The sequence below is a fragment of the Hemiscyllium ocellatum genome, chromosome 11 (genome assembly GCF_020745735.1).
Source record: "Hemiscyllium ocellatum isolate sHemOce1 chromosome 11, sHemOce1.pat.X.cur, whole genome shotgun sequence".
In the NCBI taxonomy this organism is placed as follows: Eukaryota; Metazoa; Chordata; class Chondrichthyes; order Orectolobiformes; family Hemiscylliidae; genus Hemiscyllium; species Hemiscyllium ocellatum.
In genome coordinates, this window is record NC_083411.1 from 74,695,369 (window position 1) to 74,720,348 (window position 24,980).

Sequence of the window (24,980 nt, forward strand, 5' to 3'; positions counted from 1 at the left end):
TCGGGAATCAAAGGAATTCTGGAAAATGACAAATGCATGCAAGCCGTCAGGAAACTCTTAATATTCTTGGATGCAGACTATGAGGTCCAGAGGATTTGTTCCCACTTAATCCTCTAATTTCTCTAATACTATTTCTTAACTTTTTTTTCAAATTCCTCATTCATGCGAGATCCTTGGTGGTCCCTCATTATTTCAGGAATAGTTTTGAAACTTCCATCATGAAGACAGATGCAAAATATTACTTTAATGTGTCTATTTCCTTACTCCCCAATTTTATTCATCGGTCTGTGCTGTTAATACATCCACATCTACCTCCACTGAATGCTTGAGATTTAAATTTATGCTATTAAAATCCGTTTTTACTTATCAATTTCTTGGTTTGGTTTTGCTTTGCTGAATTCTAAAATTGTCCTACTCTTCAGACCTATTACACTTTTTAGCAACACAGAGTCTGTTTGGTATGATATGATCTTTTAACTCTCCTTGTTAACCACAGTTGGGCACAATTCTGTGTGTGAGTTGCCTTAACAGACTTATAGTTGTTATAAATAATGTTTCAATTCTTTAATTGCTACTTATCTGTCACAACTTACACTATAGTTTCCAAATCCATCTTGGCTCACTTATCTCTCATACTTGCATTGTTTGCTTATGATCCTAGTTTCAAACTTGATAAATCACTTTCAAGCTTAATATAAAATGTTACCAAACTATAGTCACACTGCTCTCAATGGCCCTTTACAACAGGATTAGTAACTAACCTTTCCTTACTGCAATATACAAGATCCAAAATAACTTGTTCTTTTAATTGATTCCTCAGCATTATGATACAAACAAAAACATATACACTTCATTAATTCCACACCAATTTTCCCTCTAAGCTTGTGGCCTCCAACCCAAAAATTCCCCAGAGGTCATGCACAAGTCTGTCCCTTCAAGATACCACACGTGCACATCTGCAGGAAAATGTCAAAGGCCTGCCCAAAACAAAAAAACATGTGAAATTGCTGAACACCTTTCTTGTAATTTTTGTTTGTTCAGTCCAAAAGAATATGAAAATTTAAGATTACTATGCCACACTTGTTACATGCACTTCTAATTTCCTGATTTATTGTTTGTCCTACACCAGAAGTCTTGTTTAAGGGAGTTGTTCATAGGCAGCTCCTCAATGTTTTTTTTTTCTGATTCTTGCTTTGTGTATACTCAAAGTTACTACAGGTACTTCATTTTCAAACTGAAGATCCCTTCTATCTACTGCAGTCATCCAATCCTTTACAGCTACCCTTCCTGCTTTTCCCTTTTACCTACTTCTTCTAAAAAATTATCCTGGATATTTTAGTTCCAAATCTCATAACCATGCTTTTGCTGTTGCTATTATAACACACTATTTTTTTCTTTGCTATTAGTTTTTCTAATTTGTTGAAAATGTTGAATTCAGATAATGAATTTAGTTTTAACCTTTTTTCTAATTTTATTTGATATAACTTCAGTCACTAATGCCCTATTAATAACAACACAAATCATTACCTTTGAGGCTCATTATTTTAAGTTTGGACCTTTAATCCTCAAGCTTTCTCAGCAGAACATTATTCCTTGTTCATCTAAGTCAATGATTCCTTTATGGATCAGGACAACAGGATTCTCCCCAAAGTTCATCTCTACTCACAAGATGATGCTCTTATTCATCCCACAAGGAAACTCTCCAACACGGAGTTAGGATTGCAGAGAACAGTTTCTACTCTGCTAATGATACTATCCTCTATGACATTCCTTATTACTCATCTCACTTGAATTGCTTCCTGTCCATCCTACAGTTCTTATTCTCAAGCAACGTGCAGCAAGTGATTCACAACCATTTGCCAAGGGCATTCTGAAGTTTGGATCCCCATACCTACTTTTTTCACAGTCACATCCTCCTTTACCTGTGCAATGGCCAGCCTTTAAGATCTAAAGGGGGTGAATGCATCCTTAAACAAAATATCCAGTTAACTGTTCCCCATCTCAATGTCTTGCAACGTTTACCTCTTGGACTCCAGTTTAACAACACTGAGGTGACATTCCTCCAGCTGCAAATGCTACGGATATGAATGTTTACAGTCACAATCACAATACTGTCCGCCCTTCTTTTGCAGTGGTTACAGCACACAATTTGCACAGCTACTTCTATCTCATCTTATGGATCAATTTGTCTGATCAATTAGTTTTCTTAGTGAATCTTAACTAAAATTTGAAGATTTTAATTGCATTAAACAGTTTATCTTGATTAAGTTACTAATTTTACCAAACTATAATTTACAAATTTCTAGTTTACAAACAAAACTTTGGTCTGGCTCAGTTTGCATTCTTTTCAACTAAAACAACTCCAGCTTCTCATCAATTGCCTCATACCTTCTTACCTCAGTCTCTGAGGGAAGATAGCTTTTGATAACAAAAATGCTTGTTACTCAACTCAGTTACTTTCCCTTTGTGCTCTTTCCCTATGTTATATGCACTGTTGCAACTGCTCCCTTTTAAAATACAGGTGCTCCTCCTTTAGTGCTCTGTGCTGACTGAGGATTTTCTTGCAGTGCTGCTTCTTATTAAACATATTGGGTCCTTTCTGGTTCCACACTTCGTCTACCATTTCAAATGAAATGAAGACAAGCCATCTTCCTCCTGACATTAAATACTGTCAGGTCCACCACCAATAAAATTCCAAGGGTCACCACTGACCAGTCGTTGAATTGATCAGTCATATTAAAAACAACAACTAGAAGGTGCGAGGTAGTGATAATATTACTGCACTAATAACCCAGTGGTTAATGTTCTGGGTCAGAGATTCAAATCTCATCATGGCCATTGGTGCAATTTAAATTTAATTAATAAATTTGAAAAATAAAGCTAACCTAAGTGCTGATAATCATGACAATCATCAGTAATTGCTGGATAAAACCTTCTGGTTCACTAATGTCCTTTAGGGAAGGAAAATCTGCCCACACTGCTGTGGGTTTGATGTCCAGTGTGGCGGACTTGGAACTGCCTTTTAATATAGCCAGCATGTCACAACAAATATTGTCTTTGCCAGTGAAAGACTTTACCCATGAAAAAGTTAAAAAGAAAAGCAGAGTAGAAGTATGTAAATGGTTCAGCTCCTGATCCTGCAAACCCCACAATCGTTTAAAAGACTCAAATCAGGAGTGTGATGAAACACTCAATTGGATAGGTAGAGTCAAATATAAGGAACCTACAGCATGAAAGTAAATGTTGTTGATCAAAACTGCTCATGTCACTGGACGCAATGTTCAACCCAAAATTAGCGTACTATACTGTTATCTATGATCACAGCTATCTACTATGACAGCAGCTTTTCTCCTGTATCTTGAGCAACTAAAACAGGAAAGAACAGCAATACCATGTGAACATCACTCGAGATTATACACTATATTTACTTTTCGCAAACAATGCTGTATCTTCATTAATACTGGATTAGCGTCCTAATACTAACATCATTGAAGAAGCACCAACAGGACAACTCCAATGCTTCAAACCGATCATTCATTACCTTAGGTCAATTATGGAGGGAACAAAAACGTTTCTTCCACAAGACTGTCCTTGTGCTCCTAGTCCTCTCCCTACGCCTTATCTTTACATAGATCCCAATTATTACATAATAAAAAGGTAAAATCCTGCTTCAAGCCTTTTGTCAATTTAACCTCGCAAAACCAATTATTGATAGCAAAACTTTCAGATGTATCAACCTTCAAAAACCATTCCACAAAATGATTTCTTGAGCAAACTTTCAGTCAACTTTTCTAAATCACTTACAAAGACTTTCATTTGCTCTTTCTTCTGTGAAGTATAAAAGGTCTCTGTTAGTCAATAGAAATAATGACTACTGGTTAAGTTTTTTTTTCTTACTTGGAGATATTTGGGCCAGCCATGACTTTGAACATTGGAATGAGATCATCAGCATAACGACACATAGGACCAGTACAGAGAAATTCAGCTTTTAGACCCATTGCATTTGGAAACTGACCATCATTAGGTACCAAACCTGAAAGCATAGCATTAAAATGTTTACAGAATTACCACAGGGTAAAACAAACAACTTTGCATAAGTTGTGCAGTCAACATCAGAGGGGTACATATTAAGCCAATCACAATTGTGATACATGGACATTTTTTTTATTAATTTGTAAGAATATCTAAATAATGTATGATTCAAAGAGGAAAATCTTAATGCATGATATTTTCCTAGTTTCATCTAGTTTATGCAGAATACATTTTTATTACAATCTACATTTATCTAGGCTAGGTTTTATAGTTTAAGATACAAAGGGAAAACAAAATCCAATCTTCAGAAGGGAAGTAACCTTACAGATTCCTGAATTTCAATCTGCATGACTTGTTTAGAAACCAAGGATCCTTTGTAGTCACTTATTTTATTTTTAAAAATAAATGGAACAAAGTTGGATGGAAGTTAGAGATGCAGATAGATCAAAATCACACTTCTGTTCTTGAAACCTTGTCTTAAATCTATTTAGCATTATTCTTTCATGGGATGAACACTGCTGATAAAGTCAATGTTTGTTGTCCATCTCAAGTTTCCCTTGCTAAACCACATCAGTGTGTACTGAAGAACCAACCACATTCTTGTTGATCTGGAGTACACGTAGATCTAACAGGTAAGACTCAAAACAAAAACAGAAATTACTGGAGAAATTGAGGTGGTCTGGCAGCATCTCTGGTAAGAAAGCAGAATTTTGAGTTCAGTGACCCTACTTCAGAATTGGAGGCATGTCAGATTCCTTTCTCAACTAGGCATTATTGGATCTGATGGATTTTTTCAACAATGTTAGTTTCATGATCATTATGGAGATTAGTTTTCAATTCCAGATTTACTTTTATTGAATTTAAACTCTACCCACTGATATGGATAAATTTGTTCTAGTCACCTAAAGTATTTGCCTGGACTACTATATTACTAATCCAGTGATGTAACTACTATCCATAGTCTTTCTCTCACATAAATGGACAAGAAACCAAGATGAAATGAGTTAAAAGTGTTATGAAGTTGAAGGCATGTACCATACCTTCAAGAGAGTGCGTGAATGCTGTTCTGAACTGACAGATTACAAACACCTGTATATATGACTAGATAGCAGTCCCAGAGTGTACTGGAAAATTGAAAATATGTTAACATTTGGCAGTGAAATGGATATTGAAGTTGGTTGCTGTTTTGACAACTTGAATTTAACCAGTTTAAATCATGACACAGGATACTGAAACACAACAGAGTTTGAATCTAACATCAAACCAATAAGACGATCCGATGTTGGAGGTATAAGAATGTCGACATTTTCAAAATTGGTGAGAGCGCAAATGCTGTTGAGAGAAACTGCTGGAGAGCTAATTGTTCATCTAATATTTTGCTCTTAAAGAAATTAGAAAACACTGTCTATCAAAGGTAACTTCTCATGTGAAACATACCCACAGTAAAAAGGAAGACGACGACCCAGGGAAATCAGCAGCCAGAAGAGTGAAGACATAAAAGACGACAGATTGTGTGGTTTGGAGATTAAGCTAATGTAATTTTACTAAGTGTCTTACCAGAATAGCAGATTGTTATAGAATTGGAGTCAGAGAGCAAGCAGTTAAGAGAAAGGGGGCTTGGATTTGTGATTTTTTTTTCATTTAATGTTACTTTTAGAGTAAGAAACTAAATTGAAAATAAAATAAGAAAATAAACTTTCTTTAAGTAGTAGAATTTAGGAGTTCTTGGTCACTTATATTTGAACAAATTACGAGGCAAGGCGAACTGAGCTTTTTTGGGTTTTTGATTTAACTAACAGAAAAAGGTTCACCGCCATGTTGTAACAAAACAACTTGAAGCTAGTTTCAAGAGAGACTAAAGTAGCAAATTGAGAGAGGCGACAAAAAACTGATCTCTACAAAACAAAATTGTTATACAGGATAATTTTCCAGGGCCAGAATAAATTGGAGTTTAGAAGATTAAGGGGAGACTTAATAGAAACTTACAAAATAATACATGGCTTGGAAAGGGTGGAGGCTAGGAAATTGTTTCTGTTAGGCGAGGAGACTAGGACTCATGGACACAGCCTTAGAATTAGAGGGGGTCAATTCAGAACAGAAATGTGGAGACATTTCTTCAGCCAGAGAGTGGAGGGCCTGTGGAATTCATTGTCGCAGAGTGCAGTGGAGGTCGGGACGCTAAATGTCTTCAAGGCAGAGATTGATAGATTCTTGATGTCACGAGGAATTAAGGGCTACAGGGAGAATGCTGGTAAGTGGAGTTGAAATGCCCATCAGCCATGATTGAATGGCGGAGTGGACTCGACGGGCCGAATGGCCTTACTTCCACCCCTATGTCTTATGGTCTTAAATGCACAACTTTGGACAGCATAGAAGATTCTTTAACCACCAAGATTAATTTCATTTGAGAACTGAAACAAGGAAAAGACAGATGTTATATTAATTAATGGTGGTGTGAGCACAATACAGTGGCTTAATCTATGTTAAGAAACCAGGATGTAGAAGCAGGTTTAGGCATGGATGAGAAATGATAAATTCGGCAAGAAATTGTTTGGGAAGTAGCACAGATCCCGAAAATCACCACACAGCAATAATGAATATAAAAGGAGGAAACAATGGAAACTGGTCAGAAAAGTACATGATATCCATGTGGGATTTTAATCTATATAGGCTAGAAAAATCAAACGCGCAAAGGTACGTAGAGGAGGAGTTCGTAGATTTTCAGGATAGTTTCTCAGAACATTGAGGCCAACTATAGAGCAAGTAATACTCGAACTGATTTGTGCATCAAGACAGGATAAATTAACGACCACATCTTGTAAGTGTCCCAATTGAATTTTATGTTTTTTTGAGGGGGGGGGTCTGGGGAGAATAGGTTCAAGATTCTCATCTTAAACTTAAATACAAGCAATTATGAAGGCAAAGCTAGCTAAAGTGAACTGACAAATTGGTTAAAGGGATAGGTCAAGAGAGATGTAGTGGCAAATATGTATGGGGAGAGTGGTATTTCAGATTGTGCAGTTGTCTACATTTCAACAAAAAAGAAAAAAATTCTGAACTGCGGGGAGCCAACAAGCTATTTAAATGATTCAAAGTAATGATTCAACAAAATGAAAACACTGGATTAAACATAAGAGCCATCATAAGCTATCAGTTGTGCCTCAAATCCAAGATTCACTAAAAATAATTAACTAGCAATCAATGCAAAATCATATTAGTCACAAAAAATATCTAAATGGCAGTATTTTGAAATATGATTCACACGACCAAACCAGTGTCAAGATCAAGATAATTTTGACCTGTTGTAGGCTTGTGTCCATAAATTCCATTGAAGAAGGCAGGTATTCGAATACTCCCACCAATGTCAGAACCTACCCCCATTACTGATCCAGCTGCAGCAATTATGCATCCCTCACCACCTATAAAAGCACAAAACAAAAAAGCAGAATCATATTTCGGGTCTATAGAACTGGAGAGGGAGAGTGGTGCATAGCAGACAAGACCTTGACCTGAAGGAAGGGGGACAAACATAGGGGTGCTCACACTCTGAAATTGTTAAACTCAATATTAAGGCCAGAAAGCTGTAAGGTTCTGGACTTCTTGGTCATGAGTAACGTCTTTCCAGTGTTTACACACATTCACCCTATTATGATTTAATAGGTTTCTAGGAGATTACCCCTCATTCTTCTGAACTCCAGTCATTTTAGTCCTAACTGATCCAGAATCTTTTACACATCAGTCTCCCATCCCAAGGATGTGTCTGGTAAACTTGCTTGCATTCTCACCATTGTCAGAACATACCAAAACTATGTATTATATCCAGGTGCAGCTTGTACAACTGCAGCAAGCCAACTCTGGTCCTGTCCTCAAATCCTCAAGCCATGAAGGCCAAAATACCATTTACTTTCTTTCCTGCCTGCTGGATTCCTACTTTCACTGACAAGTATACAAAGACACTCCGGTCTTTTCGCACATCCCCCTTTCTCAATCTATCACCATAGAATACTCTGTCTTCCTGGTTTTGCCAAAGTGGATAACCTCATCTTTATCCATATTACACTTCATTTGCCATGCACATGCTCAATCTGAGATGGGTACAGCTGAGAACAGAAGTGAGTCAAACAGTCAGGGCAGGCAGGGACAAGGTAGGACTAATAAATTAAATTGCACTTATTTCAATGCAAGGGGCCTAACAGGAAAGGCAGATGAACTCGGGGCATGGTTAGGAACATGGGACTGGGATATCATAGCAATTATGGAAACATGGCTCAGGGATGGGCAGGACTGGAGCTTAATGTTCCAGGATACATATGCTACAGGAAGGATAGAAAGGGAGGCAAGTGAGGAGGTGGAGTGGTATTTTTGATAAGGGATAGCATTACAGCTGTGTTGAGGGAGGATATTCCTGGAAATACATCCAGGTAAGTTATTTGGATGGAACTGAAAAATAAGAAAGGGATGATCACCTTATTGGGATTGTATTATAGACCCCCCCAATAGTAAGAGCGAAATTGAGAAACAAACTTGTAAGGAGGTCTCAGCTATCTGTAAGAATAATGGGTAGTTATGGTAGGGGATTTTAACTTTCCAAACATCGACTGGGACTGCCATAGTGTTAAAGGTTTAGATGGAGAGGAATTTCTTAAGTGTGTACAAGACAATTTTCTGATTCAGTATGTGGATGTACCTACAAGAGAAGGTGTAAAACTTGACCTACTCTTGGGAAATAAGGCACGGCAGATGACTGAGGTGTCAGTTGGGGGAGCACTTTGGGGCCAGCAACCATAATTCTATTCATTTTAAAATAATGATGGAAAAGGATAGACCAGATCTAAAAGTTGAAGTTCTAAACTGGAGAAAGGCCAATTTTGACGGTATGAGGCAAGAACTTTCGAAAGCTTATTGGAGGCAGATGTTCGCAGCTAAAAGGGACAGCTGGAAAATGGGAAGCCTTCAGAAAGGAGATAACAAGAATCCAGAGGAAGTATATTCCTGTCAGGGTGAAAGGGAAGGCTGGTAGGTATAGGGAATGCTGGATGACTAAAGAAATTGAGGGTTTGGCTAAGAAAAAGGAAAGCATATGTCAAGTATAGACAAGATAGATCGAGTGAATCCTTAGAAGATTATAAAGAAAGTAGGAGTATACTAAAGAGGGAAATAAGCAGGCCAAAAAGGGGGCATGAGATAGCTTTGGCAAATAGAATTAAGGAGAATCCAAAGGGTTTTTACAAATATGTTAAGGACAAAAGGGTATCTAGGGACAGAATAGGGCCCCTCAAAGATCAGCAAGGCGGCCTTTGTGTGGAGCCACAGAAAATAAGGGAGATACTAAATGAATGTTTTGCATCAGTATTTATTGTAGAAAAGGATATGGAAGATATAGACTGTAGGGAAATAGATGGTGATATCTTGCAAAATGTCCAGATTACAGAGGAGGAAGTGCTGGATGTCTTGAAACGGTTAAAAGTGGATAAATCCCCAGGACCTGATCAGGTGTACCCGAGAACTCTGTGGGAAACTAGAGAAGTGATTGCTGGGCTCTTGCTGAGATATTTGTATCAGCAACTTGATGGGCAAGTTGTTGGAGGGAATCCTGAGGGTCAGGACGTACATGTATTTGGAAATGCAAGGACTGATTTGGAATAGTCAACATGGCTTTGTGCATGGGAAATCATGTCTCACAAACTTGATTGAGTTTTTTGATGAAGTAACAAAGAAGATTGATGAGGGCAGAGCAGTCGATGTGATCTATATGGACTTCAGTAAGGCGTTCAACAAGGTTCCCCATGGGAGACTGATTAGCAAGGTTAGATCTCATGGAATACAGGGAGAACTAGCCATTTGGATACAGAACTGGCTCAAAAGGTAGAAGACAGAGGGTGGTGGTGGTGGAGGGTTGTTTTTTCAGACTGGAGGCCTGTAACCAGTGGAGTGCCACAAGGATCGGTGCTGGGCCCTCTACTTTTTGTCATTTATATAAATGATTTGGATGCGGGCATAAAAGGTACGCAGTTAGTAAATTTGCAGACGACACCAAAATTGGAGGTGTAGTGGACAGCAAAGAGGGTTACCTCAGATAACAACAGGATCTGGACCAGATGGGCCAATGGGCTGAGAAGTGGCAGATGGAGGTTAATTCAGATAAATGTGAGGTGCTGCATTTTGGGAAAGCAAATCTTAGCAGGATTTATATGCTTAATGGAAAGGTCCTAGGGAGTGTTGCTGAACAATGAGACCTTGAAGTGCAGGTTCATAGCTCCTTGAAGGTGGAGTTGCAGGTAGATAGGATAGTGAAGGTGGTGTTTGGTATGCTTTCCTTTACTGGTCAGAGTAACGAGTATAGGAATTGGGAGGTCATGTTGCGGCTGTACAGGACATTGGTCAGGCCACTGTTGGAATATTGCGTGCAATTCTGGTCTCCTTGCTATCGGAAAGGTGTTGTGAAACTTGAAAGGGTTCAGAAAAGATTTACAAGGATGTTACGAAGGTTGGAGGATCTGAGCTACTGGGAGAGGCTGAACAGGCTGGGGCTGTTTTCCCCACAGCGTCGGAAGCTGAGGGGTGACCTTACAGAGGTTTACAAAATTATGAGGGACATGGATAGGATAAATAGACAAAGTCTTTTCCTTGGGATCGGGGAGTCCAGAACTAGAGGGCATAGGTTTAGGGTGAGAGGGGAAAGATATAAAAGAGACCTAAGGAGCAACTTTTTCACGCAGAGGGTGGTACATGTATGGAATGAGCTGCCAGACGATGTGGTGGAGGCTGGTACAACTGCAACATTTAAGAGGCATTTGGATGGGTATATGAATAGGAAGGGTTTGGAGAGATATGGGCCAGGTGCTGGCAGGTGGGACTAGATTGGGTTGGGATATCTGGTCGGCATGGACGGGTTGGACCGAAGGGTCTGTTTCCATGCTGTACATCTCTATGACTCTTTACACTCTGTCATCTGCAAACATGGAAATATTACATAAGTGCACTCATCTAAATCATTTATATTGTGAATAGCTGGGGTTCCTGTCTGCCAACCGGTTCCTTATGTCAGTTCACTACCACCAATCCTATCCACTTTAAATTTATATGCTCATCTCTTTCATTTGATATCAAAGCTTTTCTGAAAGTCCACATAAACCAGAGCCACTGGATTCCCCCTAGTTACATCATCAAAAAATGTCAGCAGATATGTCAAGTATGGTTTCCCTTTTGGAATTTATGCTGACTCTGTCTGACCCAGCTACTGTTTCCAAATGCTTTACTATTAGGTTATTTAAGCATTCTTCCCTAATCTACATGGAAGTTAAAATGTTCAATTAAAATCATGCTGCCTTTGTTATATACTTAGCCAATCTTTGCATCAAGTCAATCAAGTGCTTCACAATTACTACCAGACAGCTTACACATAATTCAGAATATAGCCTTAAAGCCTGAAAGAAATACTTATAACAAAACCTTCTACATTCAAACCACAAATTTATTATTCTAACCTGTCCTTTAGTTCAACCTATTTATTCAGATTGCATCCTCATCCGCTGGTTTGATTACATATTTTAGAGTCATAGAGATATACAGCACGGAAACTGACCCTTCAGTCCAACTCGCCCATGCCAACCAGAAATCCCAACCCAATCTAGTCCCACCTGGCCCATATCCCCCAAACCCTTCCTATTCATATACCTATTCAGATGCCTTTTATATGTTGCAATTGTACTAGCCTCCACCACTTCCTTTGGCAGCTCATTCCACACACGCAACACCCTCTGTGAGAAACAGTTGCCCCTTAGGTCTCTTTTGTATCGTTGCCCTCTCACCCCAAACCTATGTCCTCTCGTTCTGGACTCCCCACACCCCAGGGAAAATACTTTGTCTATTTATCCTATTCATACCTCTCATTATTTTGTAAACCTCTATAAGGTCATCCCTCAGCCTCCGACGCTCCAGGGAAAACAGCCTTAGCCTATTCAACCTCTCTGTATAGCTCAAATCCTCCAACCCTGGCAACATCCTTGTAAATCTTTTCTGAACTCGAAAGAGTTTCACAACATCTTTCCCATAAGGAGACCAGAATTGCTCACAACATTCCACCAGCGGCCTCACCAATGTCCTGTATAGTCACAACATGACCTCCCAACTCCTGTATTCAATACTTTGGCCAACAAAGTAAAGCATACGAAAAAGCCTTCTTCACTATCCTATCCACCTGCGACTCCACTTTCAAGGAGCTATGAATCTGCACTCCGAGGTCCCTTTGTTCAATAACACTTCCTGGGACCTAAGTGTTACTTTCCCAAAATGCAGCACCTCACATTTATTTAAATTAAACTCCATCTGCCATTTCTCACTCCATTGGCCAATCTGATCAAGATCCCATTGTAATCTGAGGTAACCCTCTTCGTTGTCCACTACAACTCCAATTTTGGTGTCATCCGCAAACTTACTACCTATGCTCACATCCAAATCATTTTTATAAAAGTGATGAAAAGTAGTGGACCCAGCACCGATCCTTGTGGCACTTCACTGGTCACAGGCCTCCAGTCTGAAAAACAACCCTCCACCACAACCCTCTGTCTTCTACCTTTGAGTCAGTTCTGTATCAAAATGGCTAGTTCTCCCTGTATTCTATGAGAATTAGTTTTCCTTTCCATTTCATGCCTAAAGCACAAAATCTGACTTTTGTTTTAGTCTTTTCACTTTCTTTTCAAAGTATTTATCTTGCTTTTTCTATTCTAGTCCTCCCACGTCTACTCATGTAAAGCTCAAGAACCTTGCGCTTTCAACAGTGTTCCCCCTATCGAATTCATGAATGCCGACTAAATGCTATTTTCTGGATAAGTCAGGTTAATTGCGAAAGGTTCTTTAATTTCTGTTAACGTGCATTCTGTGCCTGATTTTACAAACATTTGTCTGCATCAGGGACTCCTAAAGTCATATATAATACTACTTAACACAAAACAATTATCAAATCTTGGACACTTCAGGGTTTTCAAGGACGAATTCTCCCCAAGATTCTGAATATTTTGATAATATCACTAATTCCAATACCTTATTAAACTGATGTAGACAGGCCACCACGTAGTGACACTGTCCCCAGTCCACACCAATAGGGAGGGTTACTGGTAAGAGGGCAAATAGAGGGAGGCGAATAGAAATTTGCATCTTTAAAAGATTTTTAAAAAATGCTTGATAGGAATAGGTAATCCATCAAATTGGTAATCCTATATAACATGGAAAAAAAAGAAAAGAATAATTGTAACTTTTCTATAGCATTTCTGTTGAATTATTGTTCTTTAAAAATGCACTGCCAGTACTACATTTAAAAGAAAACTTTCAACCTGAGGAGCACAAATCATCTCTGTCACTTACTATGGCTTCCCTAAGTTTATACAGAAATTGTCCAAAGAAATAGGTTTGGTTCCCATACAGATCTTCAAATCCTCTGCTCTGCTCCATTCTGTCAAATTGTTCATCAATAATACTTGGGATAAGGTTGGCATTTATTGCATTTGAGAGATTGTGCTTTTTGGACATCAGCCATCCTGTGATCACTTGAGCGAGACTTTCATATCTGGAATTTTTTTGTACTGCAAGCTTCCATCACCAGGATTTAGATATAGCTTGAATCTTTAATGCAAACAGACAGGAGGCATTTTCATAACCAGTTTGAACTGGATTTGATTCCATGTTACAGAGGCGAGGTAGCAATATCCATTCTTTTAGATTTTCAAACTGAGGTTATTATGGCTATATCTGCCATGAAATCTCCTTATGTTTTGATTTAATAGCAGCCTTTTATTTCCTGATAGCAATATAAATGTTTTCAGCAATTGCAGCGTTGTTCCTTTTGAACAGCTTTAGAAGTTATGACATATTCTCACAAAACTTAATTTATCAAGCCCCAGTATCATTATGAAGAATTACGATGAAATTCTAATTGTTATGTAGCTTAATGCTCACCTGAGCTTCCACCTACAATGCGATCCACATTGTATGGGTTTCTAGTTGTTCCATATACATTGTTGCTGGATTCATACCACATACATAGTTCACTGCAGTTTGTTACACCTAATGGGATGGCACCAGCTTTTCTGAGGTTAGTCACAACAGCAGCATCAGTAAGGGCAATCACATTCTTTCGGCTGACAAGGCCAGATGAATTGGGTGAACCTGGGCAGGCAAGGGAGAAGTGTAAACAAATGTCAAAGATAGCACTGCAAACTTTGTTTTAAATGCCACCTTATCAACTGGCATGCTTGATCAACTGGCAAAAATATGCAGATACCACAATCTATAGTGACAGAGTATTTATGCTGTAAATGAAGTATAACAGTGACATGTATACTCACTGCATTGCAATTCTATTACTGTGTTTGTACCTTGATTTTAGGAGGTATATAATGTTTCCACATTGATCTTTTGAGGGATATTGATGTCTTGAAGTTTCACTTGGTCAGGACATACTGTGGTTATGCGTACCTCCTGATTACCTGGAATATTTGATCAACTGCTACACACCCAGCCCCATAAGTGCCGGCTAATTATATGATACAGCAAACGTTTTGAGTCATACAGCATGAAAACAGACCCTTTGGTCCAACTACACCATGCTGGCCATGTTCCCAAACTAAATTAGTCATGTCTGCCTGCATTTGGGCCCATATCCTTCCAAACCTTTCCTATTTATACTCATGGCTGAAAATGTGTTGCTGGTTAAAGCGCAGCAGGTCAGGCAGCATCCAAGGAACAGGAAATTCGACATTTCGGGCATAAGCCCTTCATCAGGAAAAATATACTATTTATACTCATAACTATAAATTGCACAAATTGAGATGAATTTCTATTTTTGAGTTTAATACTGCAATGTAAACAGCAGAATGTCTGTTTCACAAATTTTAAATTAATTTTTCCACTGTATTGTTAAATTGACACGCCACTCACTGATCCAATTGGAAACTAGAGATAACGTAGCTTCCAGTTGTTTCTAAAGTAAAGGAATAATGTCTTTCATGAAGCTCTTAAACTTAGAAGGTTCTATGCTCTTTTGCCTCATAAAAGCACTTGATTTTGCTCCTAAAACAAAGTAGAACACTACCAAATAGCCTTCCAACAATACTTGACAGAAGAGATTTCTCTTAGAAAGGTCATTTCTTTCACGTGCTCATTTCTTCTCTACATATGGAGATTGTTCAATATTGCAAATGATGAGAACGAAGTCTAGAAGATGCAGGAAGGCAAAGGAAGTAGTTGGGGAATGAGTGTTTAGGATTTCACCCAGCAATCCTTCAGAGTTCAAACAGTGGTGGCTGGTCAAAGTATGCAGATTGCTCAAAATAGCATGTTTACGAACACTTTAAGCAAACAGCCATGAAATGGAGCAAAGGTCTTTTGCACAGCTGGTAGTTTCATACAGATGGTAACAACAGGGTGCACATTCCACTGACAAGTCATTACTCAGACCTGTAACTGTTGGACTATACTTTTTAGATCTGAGACAGAAAGAGAGAGAGATTTGGCTCAGTCCTTATAAAATCACAGGATTAGAAGTATATGTGACAGTAGTAGAAGCATTTCAATTCAGATTACAAGTTAGGGAATAAAATAACAGGATCATAACCAGGTGACCTAAAACAAAAAAATATACAAGACTGACAGAAAACCAAAGTGACCACTTAAGTGATTATGAAGAATGACAATGAAATTGTAGTTTTTGGTAGCTTCATGGTCACCAGAACTTCCACCTATAATATGGTCTACATTGCATCACATACAAATTATTAACATACCTTCTAATGCAATTGCTTCTTTGACTGTGAAAGGAACACCAAGATAAGGAACAGTCTCTTCTAGCAACTTCTCATCTTCGTTCGCTTCAGCAAGCCTGTCATCCACCTGCTGGGCCTCCCTCAAGGCAGCAGCAAACCTAGAGTAGCGACAAATATGCCAATGGAGGTTGTGGCAAAAAAGCATATAAGAACACAATACTAAAGTTGAGAAATGAAAGTCAGAATCAAAAACTTTTCAGAACTTTGAGAAAAATCATCTTCAAGTCAAATTTTAACGCTTTAGCAACTGGGAAGGATTAACAGGCTAAAATGGAATTTTCCCTTGAATCAAGTATAATAACCACCTTTTGTTATAACAACTACACAAAACTCCCGATGTAAATTTCACATCGTACCAACTGGTTTTCAAAATGTGTAAGAGAACACACAAAGAATGGGAAAGATAGTAATGAGATTCTGGAAGAATACAGGTATGGGCTTATACTCTGGGGCACTGAAAAGCTCACAGGGATGACTTTTGACAGCATTCAGATGAAGCAGCATGGTTTAAAAATTGTGAAGTACCTGATGAAATTACAAGCTGCATAGCCACTCCACAAATGAAGTACTATGTAGAGTATTGCTCTCCTTATTTAAGGTTGGTTGCAAATGCATTGGAAGCAGTTCAGAGAACATTTAATCGATTTAGATATAGCTAATGTCTAGAATTGGTAGGTAATCTCATGAAGAAAAGTTGAAGAAGCTTGGCTTTTACTGGCTGAAGTTTAGATGAGTAGGAGATTACTTCATTGAAATGCATAACATCACAAAGGAAACTTTCAGGGTAGATGTGGGAAAGGAGGTTTCCTCTTGTGGGAGGATCTAGAACTTGGGAGTGACTGTTTAAAAACAAGGTGACAGCACTTAAGACACGTGGATAACTTTTTTTCTCACAGATAATCACGGGTCTTTTTAACCCTCTTCAAAAAGACAGTGAAAGCAGATTCTTTGAATGTTTAAGGTAGAAGTAGATAAATTTTGACAATCAAAGGAATGAAAGGTTATCAGGAATATAAGGGAATGCGGAATTAACAGATCAGCCATGATCAAACTGAATAGTGAGCCAAGTGACTCATAACCCTTATGTTATAGTATACAAGTTCAGGAGTAGCAAAGAAGGCAAATGCCATGTCAACCTTTATTTCAAAGGATATGGAATACAAGAATAAGAATTCCTACTAAAACTACATAAGCACAAGTTAGAACCTTGCAAACAGTTTTAGCCCCTTTATCAAAGGCATTTGAAGCAGTCAGATAGGTTTCACTAGGCTGACATTGGGTATGGATGGATTATCTTATGAGGAGAGGTTGATTAAGTTGGGTCTGCAAACACTGAAGTAGAATAAGAGGTGACCTGATTTAAGCAAACAAGATTTTTAGGAGACCTGACAAGGCAGATACAGGGAGGTTGTTCCCCTTGTGGTAGAATCTCTGATCAGAGAGCATAATCTTAGAATAAGGAGTTTGGAGGCAAGGAGGAATTTCTTCTCTTGGAGGTTTGAGAGTTTGTGGAATTCTTTATCAGAAAACGAAATACACTGGATTATTAAGTACATTCAAGGTTGAGATAGATTTTTAATTCAGTAAGGGAATCATTGCTATGGGGAAAAGAAAGAAAAATGAAGCGGAGAATCATCAGATCAGCCATGAGCTCATTCTAGGTTACAGTGGACTTAATGATTGGCTTTCTTCAACTCCTACATTTTATGTTCATATGTCAGTGATGGCAGAAACTGAATGAAGCTTCGTAGTGCCAAGTATGAGATACAAATTGTGTATTATCCAATCGGTTTTCAACACTTCTTTTGTGAATGCGATGATCCTTTGCTGAGATATTATTTCAGAAGTCACAGGCATTCTCCAGAATTGATACAAGTGGCCACTTATGTGAACTTCAGCAGTGGGCATCAACAAGGTAACAATTCTGATCTTGTCAGCACCAATTTCAACTTTAACCTCTCCAACACATATATACAAACTGTTCAGGAATTGGGCACAGACGTAGTGTTTTGTTTTTTCTCCCCAAGATGGCAAGGGAGAGACTAAGTACCGCATGCCTACTATTGCTGTGCCATATTATTCAGATAATAGGTTACTTGGGTGATCACAGGGGGAAAAAAAGTGTTTTGGCAAATGGTACACAAAACAAATACCTTACCTCTCTGCAACAAGAGCATTAACTATCGGATTGATATCTCTGATTCTGTTGATATATTCTTGTATTACATCCACACACTTTACCTAAAATTAATTGCAAGAGATGAATTGTTAAAGTTAGTTTGCAGTTTGTAACATTATTTCACACCAGCATCAGAAATTTAACATCTAGAGAAACATCTTGGTCAGTTATTTTTCTGCATATGGAGGGGGATTGATAGAATATTACAACAAACATACATGCTAATTCAACCATTAAATTTGGAGCATTGGAGGGGTGCCGATTTGCCTACGAAGTTTAAGGTCAAATTCCGTATTCTAGCATTGCTCTGTTCGTGGGTCTAGAGTTTGTGGATGTTGCTTCAAGAACACGTGGCAGATAATTCCATGCTACAAATATAATACTTCTCCATTCCATTCTATGATAAAACAGAAAGGTAACAGAAAATGCTAATGCAGGCAGTAACCGATTATGAACAGGCATACAGAACACAATGCAGGGCAAAATAAAACAGCTGTTCTTAAGTACAGAAAATGTCGGTACGTTAAATATTGAAAATTACATTTCTGCATATGACTGCATTTAAGTCAGGGACCTCCTGTAAAATGTAACAGATGTACTGTCCTGCTAACACTTCCATTTCACTTCTATTTTACAACATTGCATCTGTAAACGAGAAAAAAAAGTGGAGGCAGTGCTAGTTGTGGAACTTGGCATTAATCTGGGGAAGAGAGGGACGTGCAAGCACGGGTAACCAAGTTATCTCGGAAGCCTTCAATATGCATATGGAGTGAATCAATTGAACACAAAGCTATGGAATTTCTGGAGTGCGGTAAGAATAGTTTTCTACAGCAGTAAGCTGAAGAGCCAAATAGAAGACATACTGTATTTGATCTATTCGATCTAATTGATTGAATAGAATTTAATTTTAAAAACCAAATTAACAATCATGTTTTAAAAGAACCTTTGACATGAATGACCACAATACGTTTGAATTTGACATTACGCTCAAAAGTGAGGTAGCTCACTTTCAAATAAATGAAATTACAAAGCCTTGGAGCACAAGTTCATGAAGGTGGATTAGGAAAATACATTAAAAGCAATGACTGTACATTGGCAATAGGTATTCTTTAAAGAAATATCAATGATATTTAGATTAGATTAGATTCCCTATAGCAGAAACAGGCCCTTCAGCCCAACAGATCCACACCGACCCTCGTAAGAGTAACCAACCCAGACCCATTTCCCTCTGACTAATGCACCTAACACAATGGGCAATTTAGCATGGCCAATTCACCTGACCTGCACATCTTTTGTGATTGTAGGAAGAAACCAGAGCACCCGGAGGATACCCACACAGACACAGGGAGAACATGCAACCTCCACACACACTTGCCCAAGGTTGGAATCGAACCCGGGTCCCTGGCACTGTGAGACAACAGTGCTAACCACTGAGCCACTGTGCTACCCCAAATATGTAGCAACTATATTCTTCCAAACACAACGATCAGCCAACATGTTTAACAAATGAATTTCAGGACTGAATATGGTTAAATGTAAAGGCTTATAAAATTGCCAGAAATAGTAGTAAATCTGAGGATTGAGAGGTTTTAGAATAGGATGACCATTAAACTAATCAAAAAAAGAGGGAATATGATATGAATAGAATGCAGCAAAATATAAAAATGGATTGTAAATGTTTCTATTCAATTACAAAAAGGAAACGTTTGGCTAAAACCAATGTGGGCCCATTACAAAGTTTACAGAATTTCTAATGGGGAATAGAGAAATGACAAAGAAACTACATGATTACTAGGGTCTGTTTTCGCTGAAGATGATTTTAAAATCTCCCAGAATTACTGAACCAGTCTTAGTAAGATCATACATGAGAAATTAATGGGGCTGAAGGAGGAGAAAACGTGTGGACTTGAAAGTATATAACCCAGTTTTGAAAGACTTTAAGAGATAGTTGACACATTGGTGCTTATCTTCCAAAATTCTATAGATTCTGGAATGATTTCCACAGATTCGAAGATAGCAAATGTCATCTCACTAATTAAGGGAACAAGAGAGAAAGCAGGGAACTACAAACCTGTTAGACTTATATTAGTAGTTGTGCAAATGCGAGAATCCATTATAATAGGTATAATAGATAGACACTTGATTGTTAATGATCTGATTGGATGTTGTCATGGAACTTGAAATGAAAAATCATGTTTGACAAATTTGGAATTTGTCGAAGATGCTAAAAACAAAACTAATAAAAAGAGAGTCAATGGACGTAGAACACTTGGCTTTCAAAAGGCTTTTAATGATAGCATGGATAAATTATTTTGATCTGCTGTTAGCCAGAGAGTCGGAATAAATGGGTAAATATTGTCACTTTGTAACTAGAGCTACAGGATCAGTACTTGGGTACTGGTAGTCCACAACATATATTAATGATTTGGAGGTAGGGACCAAATGTACTATTTCCAAATTTGCAGGTGATACAAAGCTAAGTAGAAATGTATGTTATGAGATAAAGTGGCTTCAAGAGAATTTGGAAAGGCTTAACAGCTGGGCAAGAACATGGCAAATAGAATATAATGTGGAAAAATGGAAGGTTATCCAGTTTGGTTTAAAGGAACAGATGTGCAGGATTTTTTTTTTAAAAATGCTAAGAGTTTGGAGAATATAGATGTACCAAGGGACTGAGGTACCCTTGTCAACAAGTCACTGAAAGTTAATGTGCATACACAGCAAACTATTAGGAAAGCTCATAGAATGCTTGCCTTGATTGCAAGCATGTTTGAGTACAGGAGTAGTGAAGTCTTGTTTCAATTGTACAGGCCTGTAGTTCAAGTACACCTGGAATATCTTGTGCAATTTTGGTCTGCTTCCCTCAGGTTTATTATTGCGGAGGAAGTGTAACGAAAGATCATCAGGCTTGTTCTAGGATGGTGGGACTGTCCATGGAGAGAAAATGGGCATACAGGGCCTGAAAGAATGAAAGGTGGTTTCATTGAAGCTTAAAGAGATTGAAAGGGTAGGGGCAGGGAGTCTAGAATTAGTTGGCAAAATTTAAAAATAAAAGGGGGTGCTAATGAAATGAATTGTTTTTATTCAGTGGGCTGTGCACCTTTGGAATTGTCTATCACAGTGAACAGTGGAAGCTCAGTCATGCAGTCTGTTTAAGAGATTGACATATTTCTGGCATACAGGATTATAGAAATGGGGTGGGAAAAAGGTTTTGAAGGGTTGCATCAGCTGCGATTGTATTGAGGAGTGGGGTAAGCTCAACAGACTGAATGGTTATTCCAATTCATATGTTCCTAAAAAAAAATGCCATTTTGCACAATGACTATTTTGAAAGAATAAACGCTTGTTGGAGAATAATTACCAAATGGTGACATCACTAAGTGAATATGGAAAACATTAAACATAGGAGAAAGTGCTGGATGCTGGAGATCAGAGCTGAAAATGTGTTGCTGGAAAAGCGCAGCAGGTCAGGCAGCATCCAAGGAACAGGAAACTCGACGTTTCGGGCATAAGCCCTTCTTCAGGAGTGGGGGGGGGGGGGGGTGGAAATGAGGAAACTGTTGAAGTCCACGTTGATGCCCTGGGGTTGAAGTGTTCCGAGGCAGGAGATGAGGCGTTCTTCCTCCAAGCGTCTGGTGGTGAGGGAGCAGCAGTGAAGGAGGCCCACGTGGTTAAAGATGCCCTCCAACGCATCTCGTCCACATCCCGCACTTCCGCCCTCATACCCCAACCCTCCAACCGTAACAAGGACAGAACGCCCCTGGCGCTCACCTTCCATCCTACAACCTTCGCATAAACCAAATCATCCACCGACATTTCAGCCACCTCCAAAAAGACTCCACCACCAGGGATATATTTCCTTCCCCCACCCCTTTCCACCTTCTGCAAAGACCGTTCCCTCCATGACTACCTGGTCTGGTCCACGCCCCCCTACAACCCACCCTCCCATCCTGGCACTTTCCCCTGCCACCGAAGGAACTATACAACCTGTGTCCACACATCCTCCCTCACCTCTACCCAAGGCCCTAAAGGAGCCTTCCACATCCAAAGTTTTACCTGCACATCCACTAATATCCTTTATTGTATCCGTTGCTACCGATGCGGTCTCCTCTTAGTTGAGGAGACTGGGCGCCTCCTAGCAGAGCACTTTAGGGAACATCTCCGGGATACCCGCGCCAATCAACCACACCGTCTCGTGGCCCAACATTTCAACTCAACATGGAGGTCCTGGGCCTCCTTCATTGCCGCTCCGTCACCACTAGACGCCTGGAGGAAGAACGCCTCATATTCCACCTCGGAACACTTCAACCCCAGGGCATCAATGTGGACTTCAACAGTTTCATCATTTCCCCTTCTCCCACCTCACCCTAGTTCCAAACTTCCAGCTCAGCACTGTCCCCATGACTTGTCTGGACTTGTCCTACCTGCCTATCTCCTTTTCCACCTATCCACTCCACCTCTCCTCCCTGGCCTATCACCTTCATCCCCTCCCCCACTCACCCATTGTACTCTATGCTACTTTCTCCCCACCCCCACCCTCCTCTAGCTTATCTCTCCACGCTTCAGGCTCACTGCCTTTATTCCTGATGAAGGGCTTTTGCCAGAAATGTCGATTTCGCTGCTCCTTGGATGCTGCCTGAATTGCTGTGCTCTTCCAGCACCACTAATCCAGAATCTGGTTTCCAGCATCTGCAGTCATTGTTTTTACCTCTAAAAAATAGATAATATGCTATTATTGAGAATAAGCATCTACACTTTTACTGATGAGAATGAAGATAGATCATACATCTTCAGACCGCCATTCTGGTACTAATAGTATGCAAACCAATGACTTAAAAGCCAAGATAACAGCAATGATAAAGATCAAATTCCAAGCAAGCATCAAGCATCCAAGCAGATGAATAATATGGATTTTAAATACATGAGCAAAATGGTTACATTTTCACCTTGGATATCTTCTCGAGATCCTAGGGTCATTCCTCTAAATGGACTTCTTGCCTTTTGCAATCTGCAGTATCTAATTTTCTGTCCAATATCTAGGACAATAAAGATACTTGGAAACTTATTGCATTATCCTCTCTACTTCGAAAGCCAGATTGGATGTATCCTGGCAAAATTCAGACACAGACTTTGCGCTAACAAATAGTTTTATTTTAAATAAAAAAGGAGTAATTTAACAATTAAGCATAGATTTCTCCACAATCCACAACAGAAAAGGTACAAATTGCTTCTCTAGATGCAAACTTTAAACATAAAACTTTCCTTCATCCTCAAAATAGCCTGATCTTTTAGACTGGCACTGAAAATAGAAAACGAGGATCAAAGCCTTTGATTACTATAATGGCAGACCGACAACACTGTACAAAGCCTTTAGCCATCAAATTCTCAGGAAACAAGAACTAGAGGCAATAAGTCAGATTCTTTCAAAAGGTGAGAGAGTAAGCTGTTAATCAAAGACATTAAAACCAAGGTACAGTCAGGTAAGGACCAGCCTCACAACCGCCTTAGAATAAGGTTAGTTGGGTCCATTCTTAATATTACAATTCTACATTTAAGAAATATGAATGGAGGTTGGTCTAATCAAAAATGTAGTATTTACAGATGCTGGACATCTGAAAAAGAAAACAGAAAATTCTGGAAATGCTCAGAGAAAAAAAAAGGCATCTGTGGTGAGATGAGTAAACCAGAGTTTTCCAAACATCAGACATGAACTTCACATGGTTGCCTCATGGACTGACTTACTGTTTCTAGCTAGTAGGTCCCTTGTGACACAGCGGTAGTGTCTCTGCCTCTGAGAGAGGTGGTCAAGGTTCAACTTCCATTTGCTCTGAGGGTGTGTCATAAATCCCTCAACAGGTACCAATTTCTAACTAGTTTTTCAGCTCAATAACTTAACCTTCTGTGAACAAACATGTTAAGTATTTTAATAAACTAAAACCGGAAGATGTAATGTAAGATGTGAAATTCTTGTTATTAAAAAAAGCACAACTTCAAAAGGACTGTAGTCATCTTCACTCTTATGGATCTTAAATCTCATCAATTGTTTCAATGACTCAAATAGACCAAAATAAAACTTTGTTTTAAATAGCTTACTTTTAAGTAACTTAGTTATATGATGCCTCATATGCTTTGGATGGCCCAACTTAAAGCCAATTGAATATTTCAAAGAGTAGTTAGCATTGTAACATTTGAGATTATGTACTTCAGTCTTGGAATACTGGCAGCTAATATGCACATTGAGATAAATATTCACCAGGACACCAGGAAGAACTCCATGCTTCAAGGAGTGCAACAGGAACTTTTAGGTCTAGCAGGAGGAGGAGACTGGACCTTCATTTAATATCACATTAAAAAGAATGCACTAGCAACACTGCAGCACTACGAGTACTCTACCGAACTGCCAACCTAGACTTTGCACTCTAAAGCCAGAATTTACAGAAGAGAGCATCTTCGTTTACTTAGTCATTTTCACAGACTTTTCAGCTGAAAGATATTTCCGACATGTTGGTGAAGGTGATAATAGCTTGGTAAAGTGAGGACTGCAGATGCTGGAGAGTTGGAGTTGAAATGTGTGGCGCTGGAACAGCAAGTAGGTCAGGTAGCATCCGAGGAGCAGGAGAATCGACATTTTAGGCATAATCCCTTCATCAGAATGTGGAGGGGGAAGGGGCTGAGAGATATATATTTATCTCTCAACTCCCTTCCCACTCCTGATGAAGAGCTTATGCCCAAAACGTCAACTCTCCTGCTCCTCGGATGCTGCTGACCTGCAGTGTTATCCAGCACCACACTTCAAAGGTAGACAGAACTGGCTCAAAAAGGTAGAAGACAGAGGGTGGTGCTGGAGGGTTATTTTCAGACTGGAGGCTTATGACTAGCGGAGTGCCACAAGGATCAGTGCTGGGTCCACTACTTTTCATCACTTATATGTTATGACACGGGACAAACCA

General features: G+C 39.1%; 1 protein-coding gene across 1 annotated transcript in view; it reads right to left on the minus strand.

Moving 5' to 3' along the window:
• faah2a (fatty acid amide hydrolase 2a) overlaps positions 1-24,980 on the minus strand; it is a 50,484-nt gene that overhangs the window by 21,449 nt on the left and 4,055 nt on the right. The window contains exons 2-6 of the mRNA XM_060832209.1: positions 18,010-18,092; positions 15,813-15,949; positions 13,987-14,196; positions 7,332-7,451; positions 3,898-4,033 (exon numbers count right to left, since the gene is read on the minus strand). Of these exons, the coding sequence (XP_060688192.1) occupies positions 3,898-4,033; positions 7,332-7,451; positions 13,987-14,196; positions 15,813-15,949; positions 18,010-18,092 (686 nt within the window). The remainder of the gene's footprint in view (positions 1-3,897; positions 4,034-7,331; positions 7,452-13,986; positions 14,197-15,812; positions 15,950-18,009; positions 18,093-24,980) is intronic.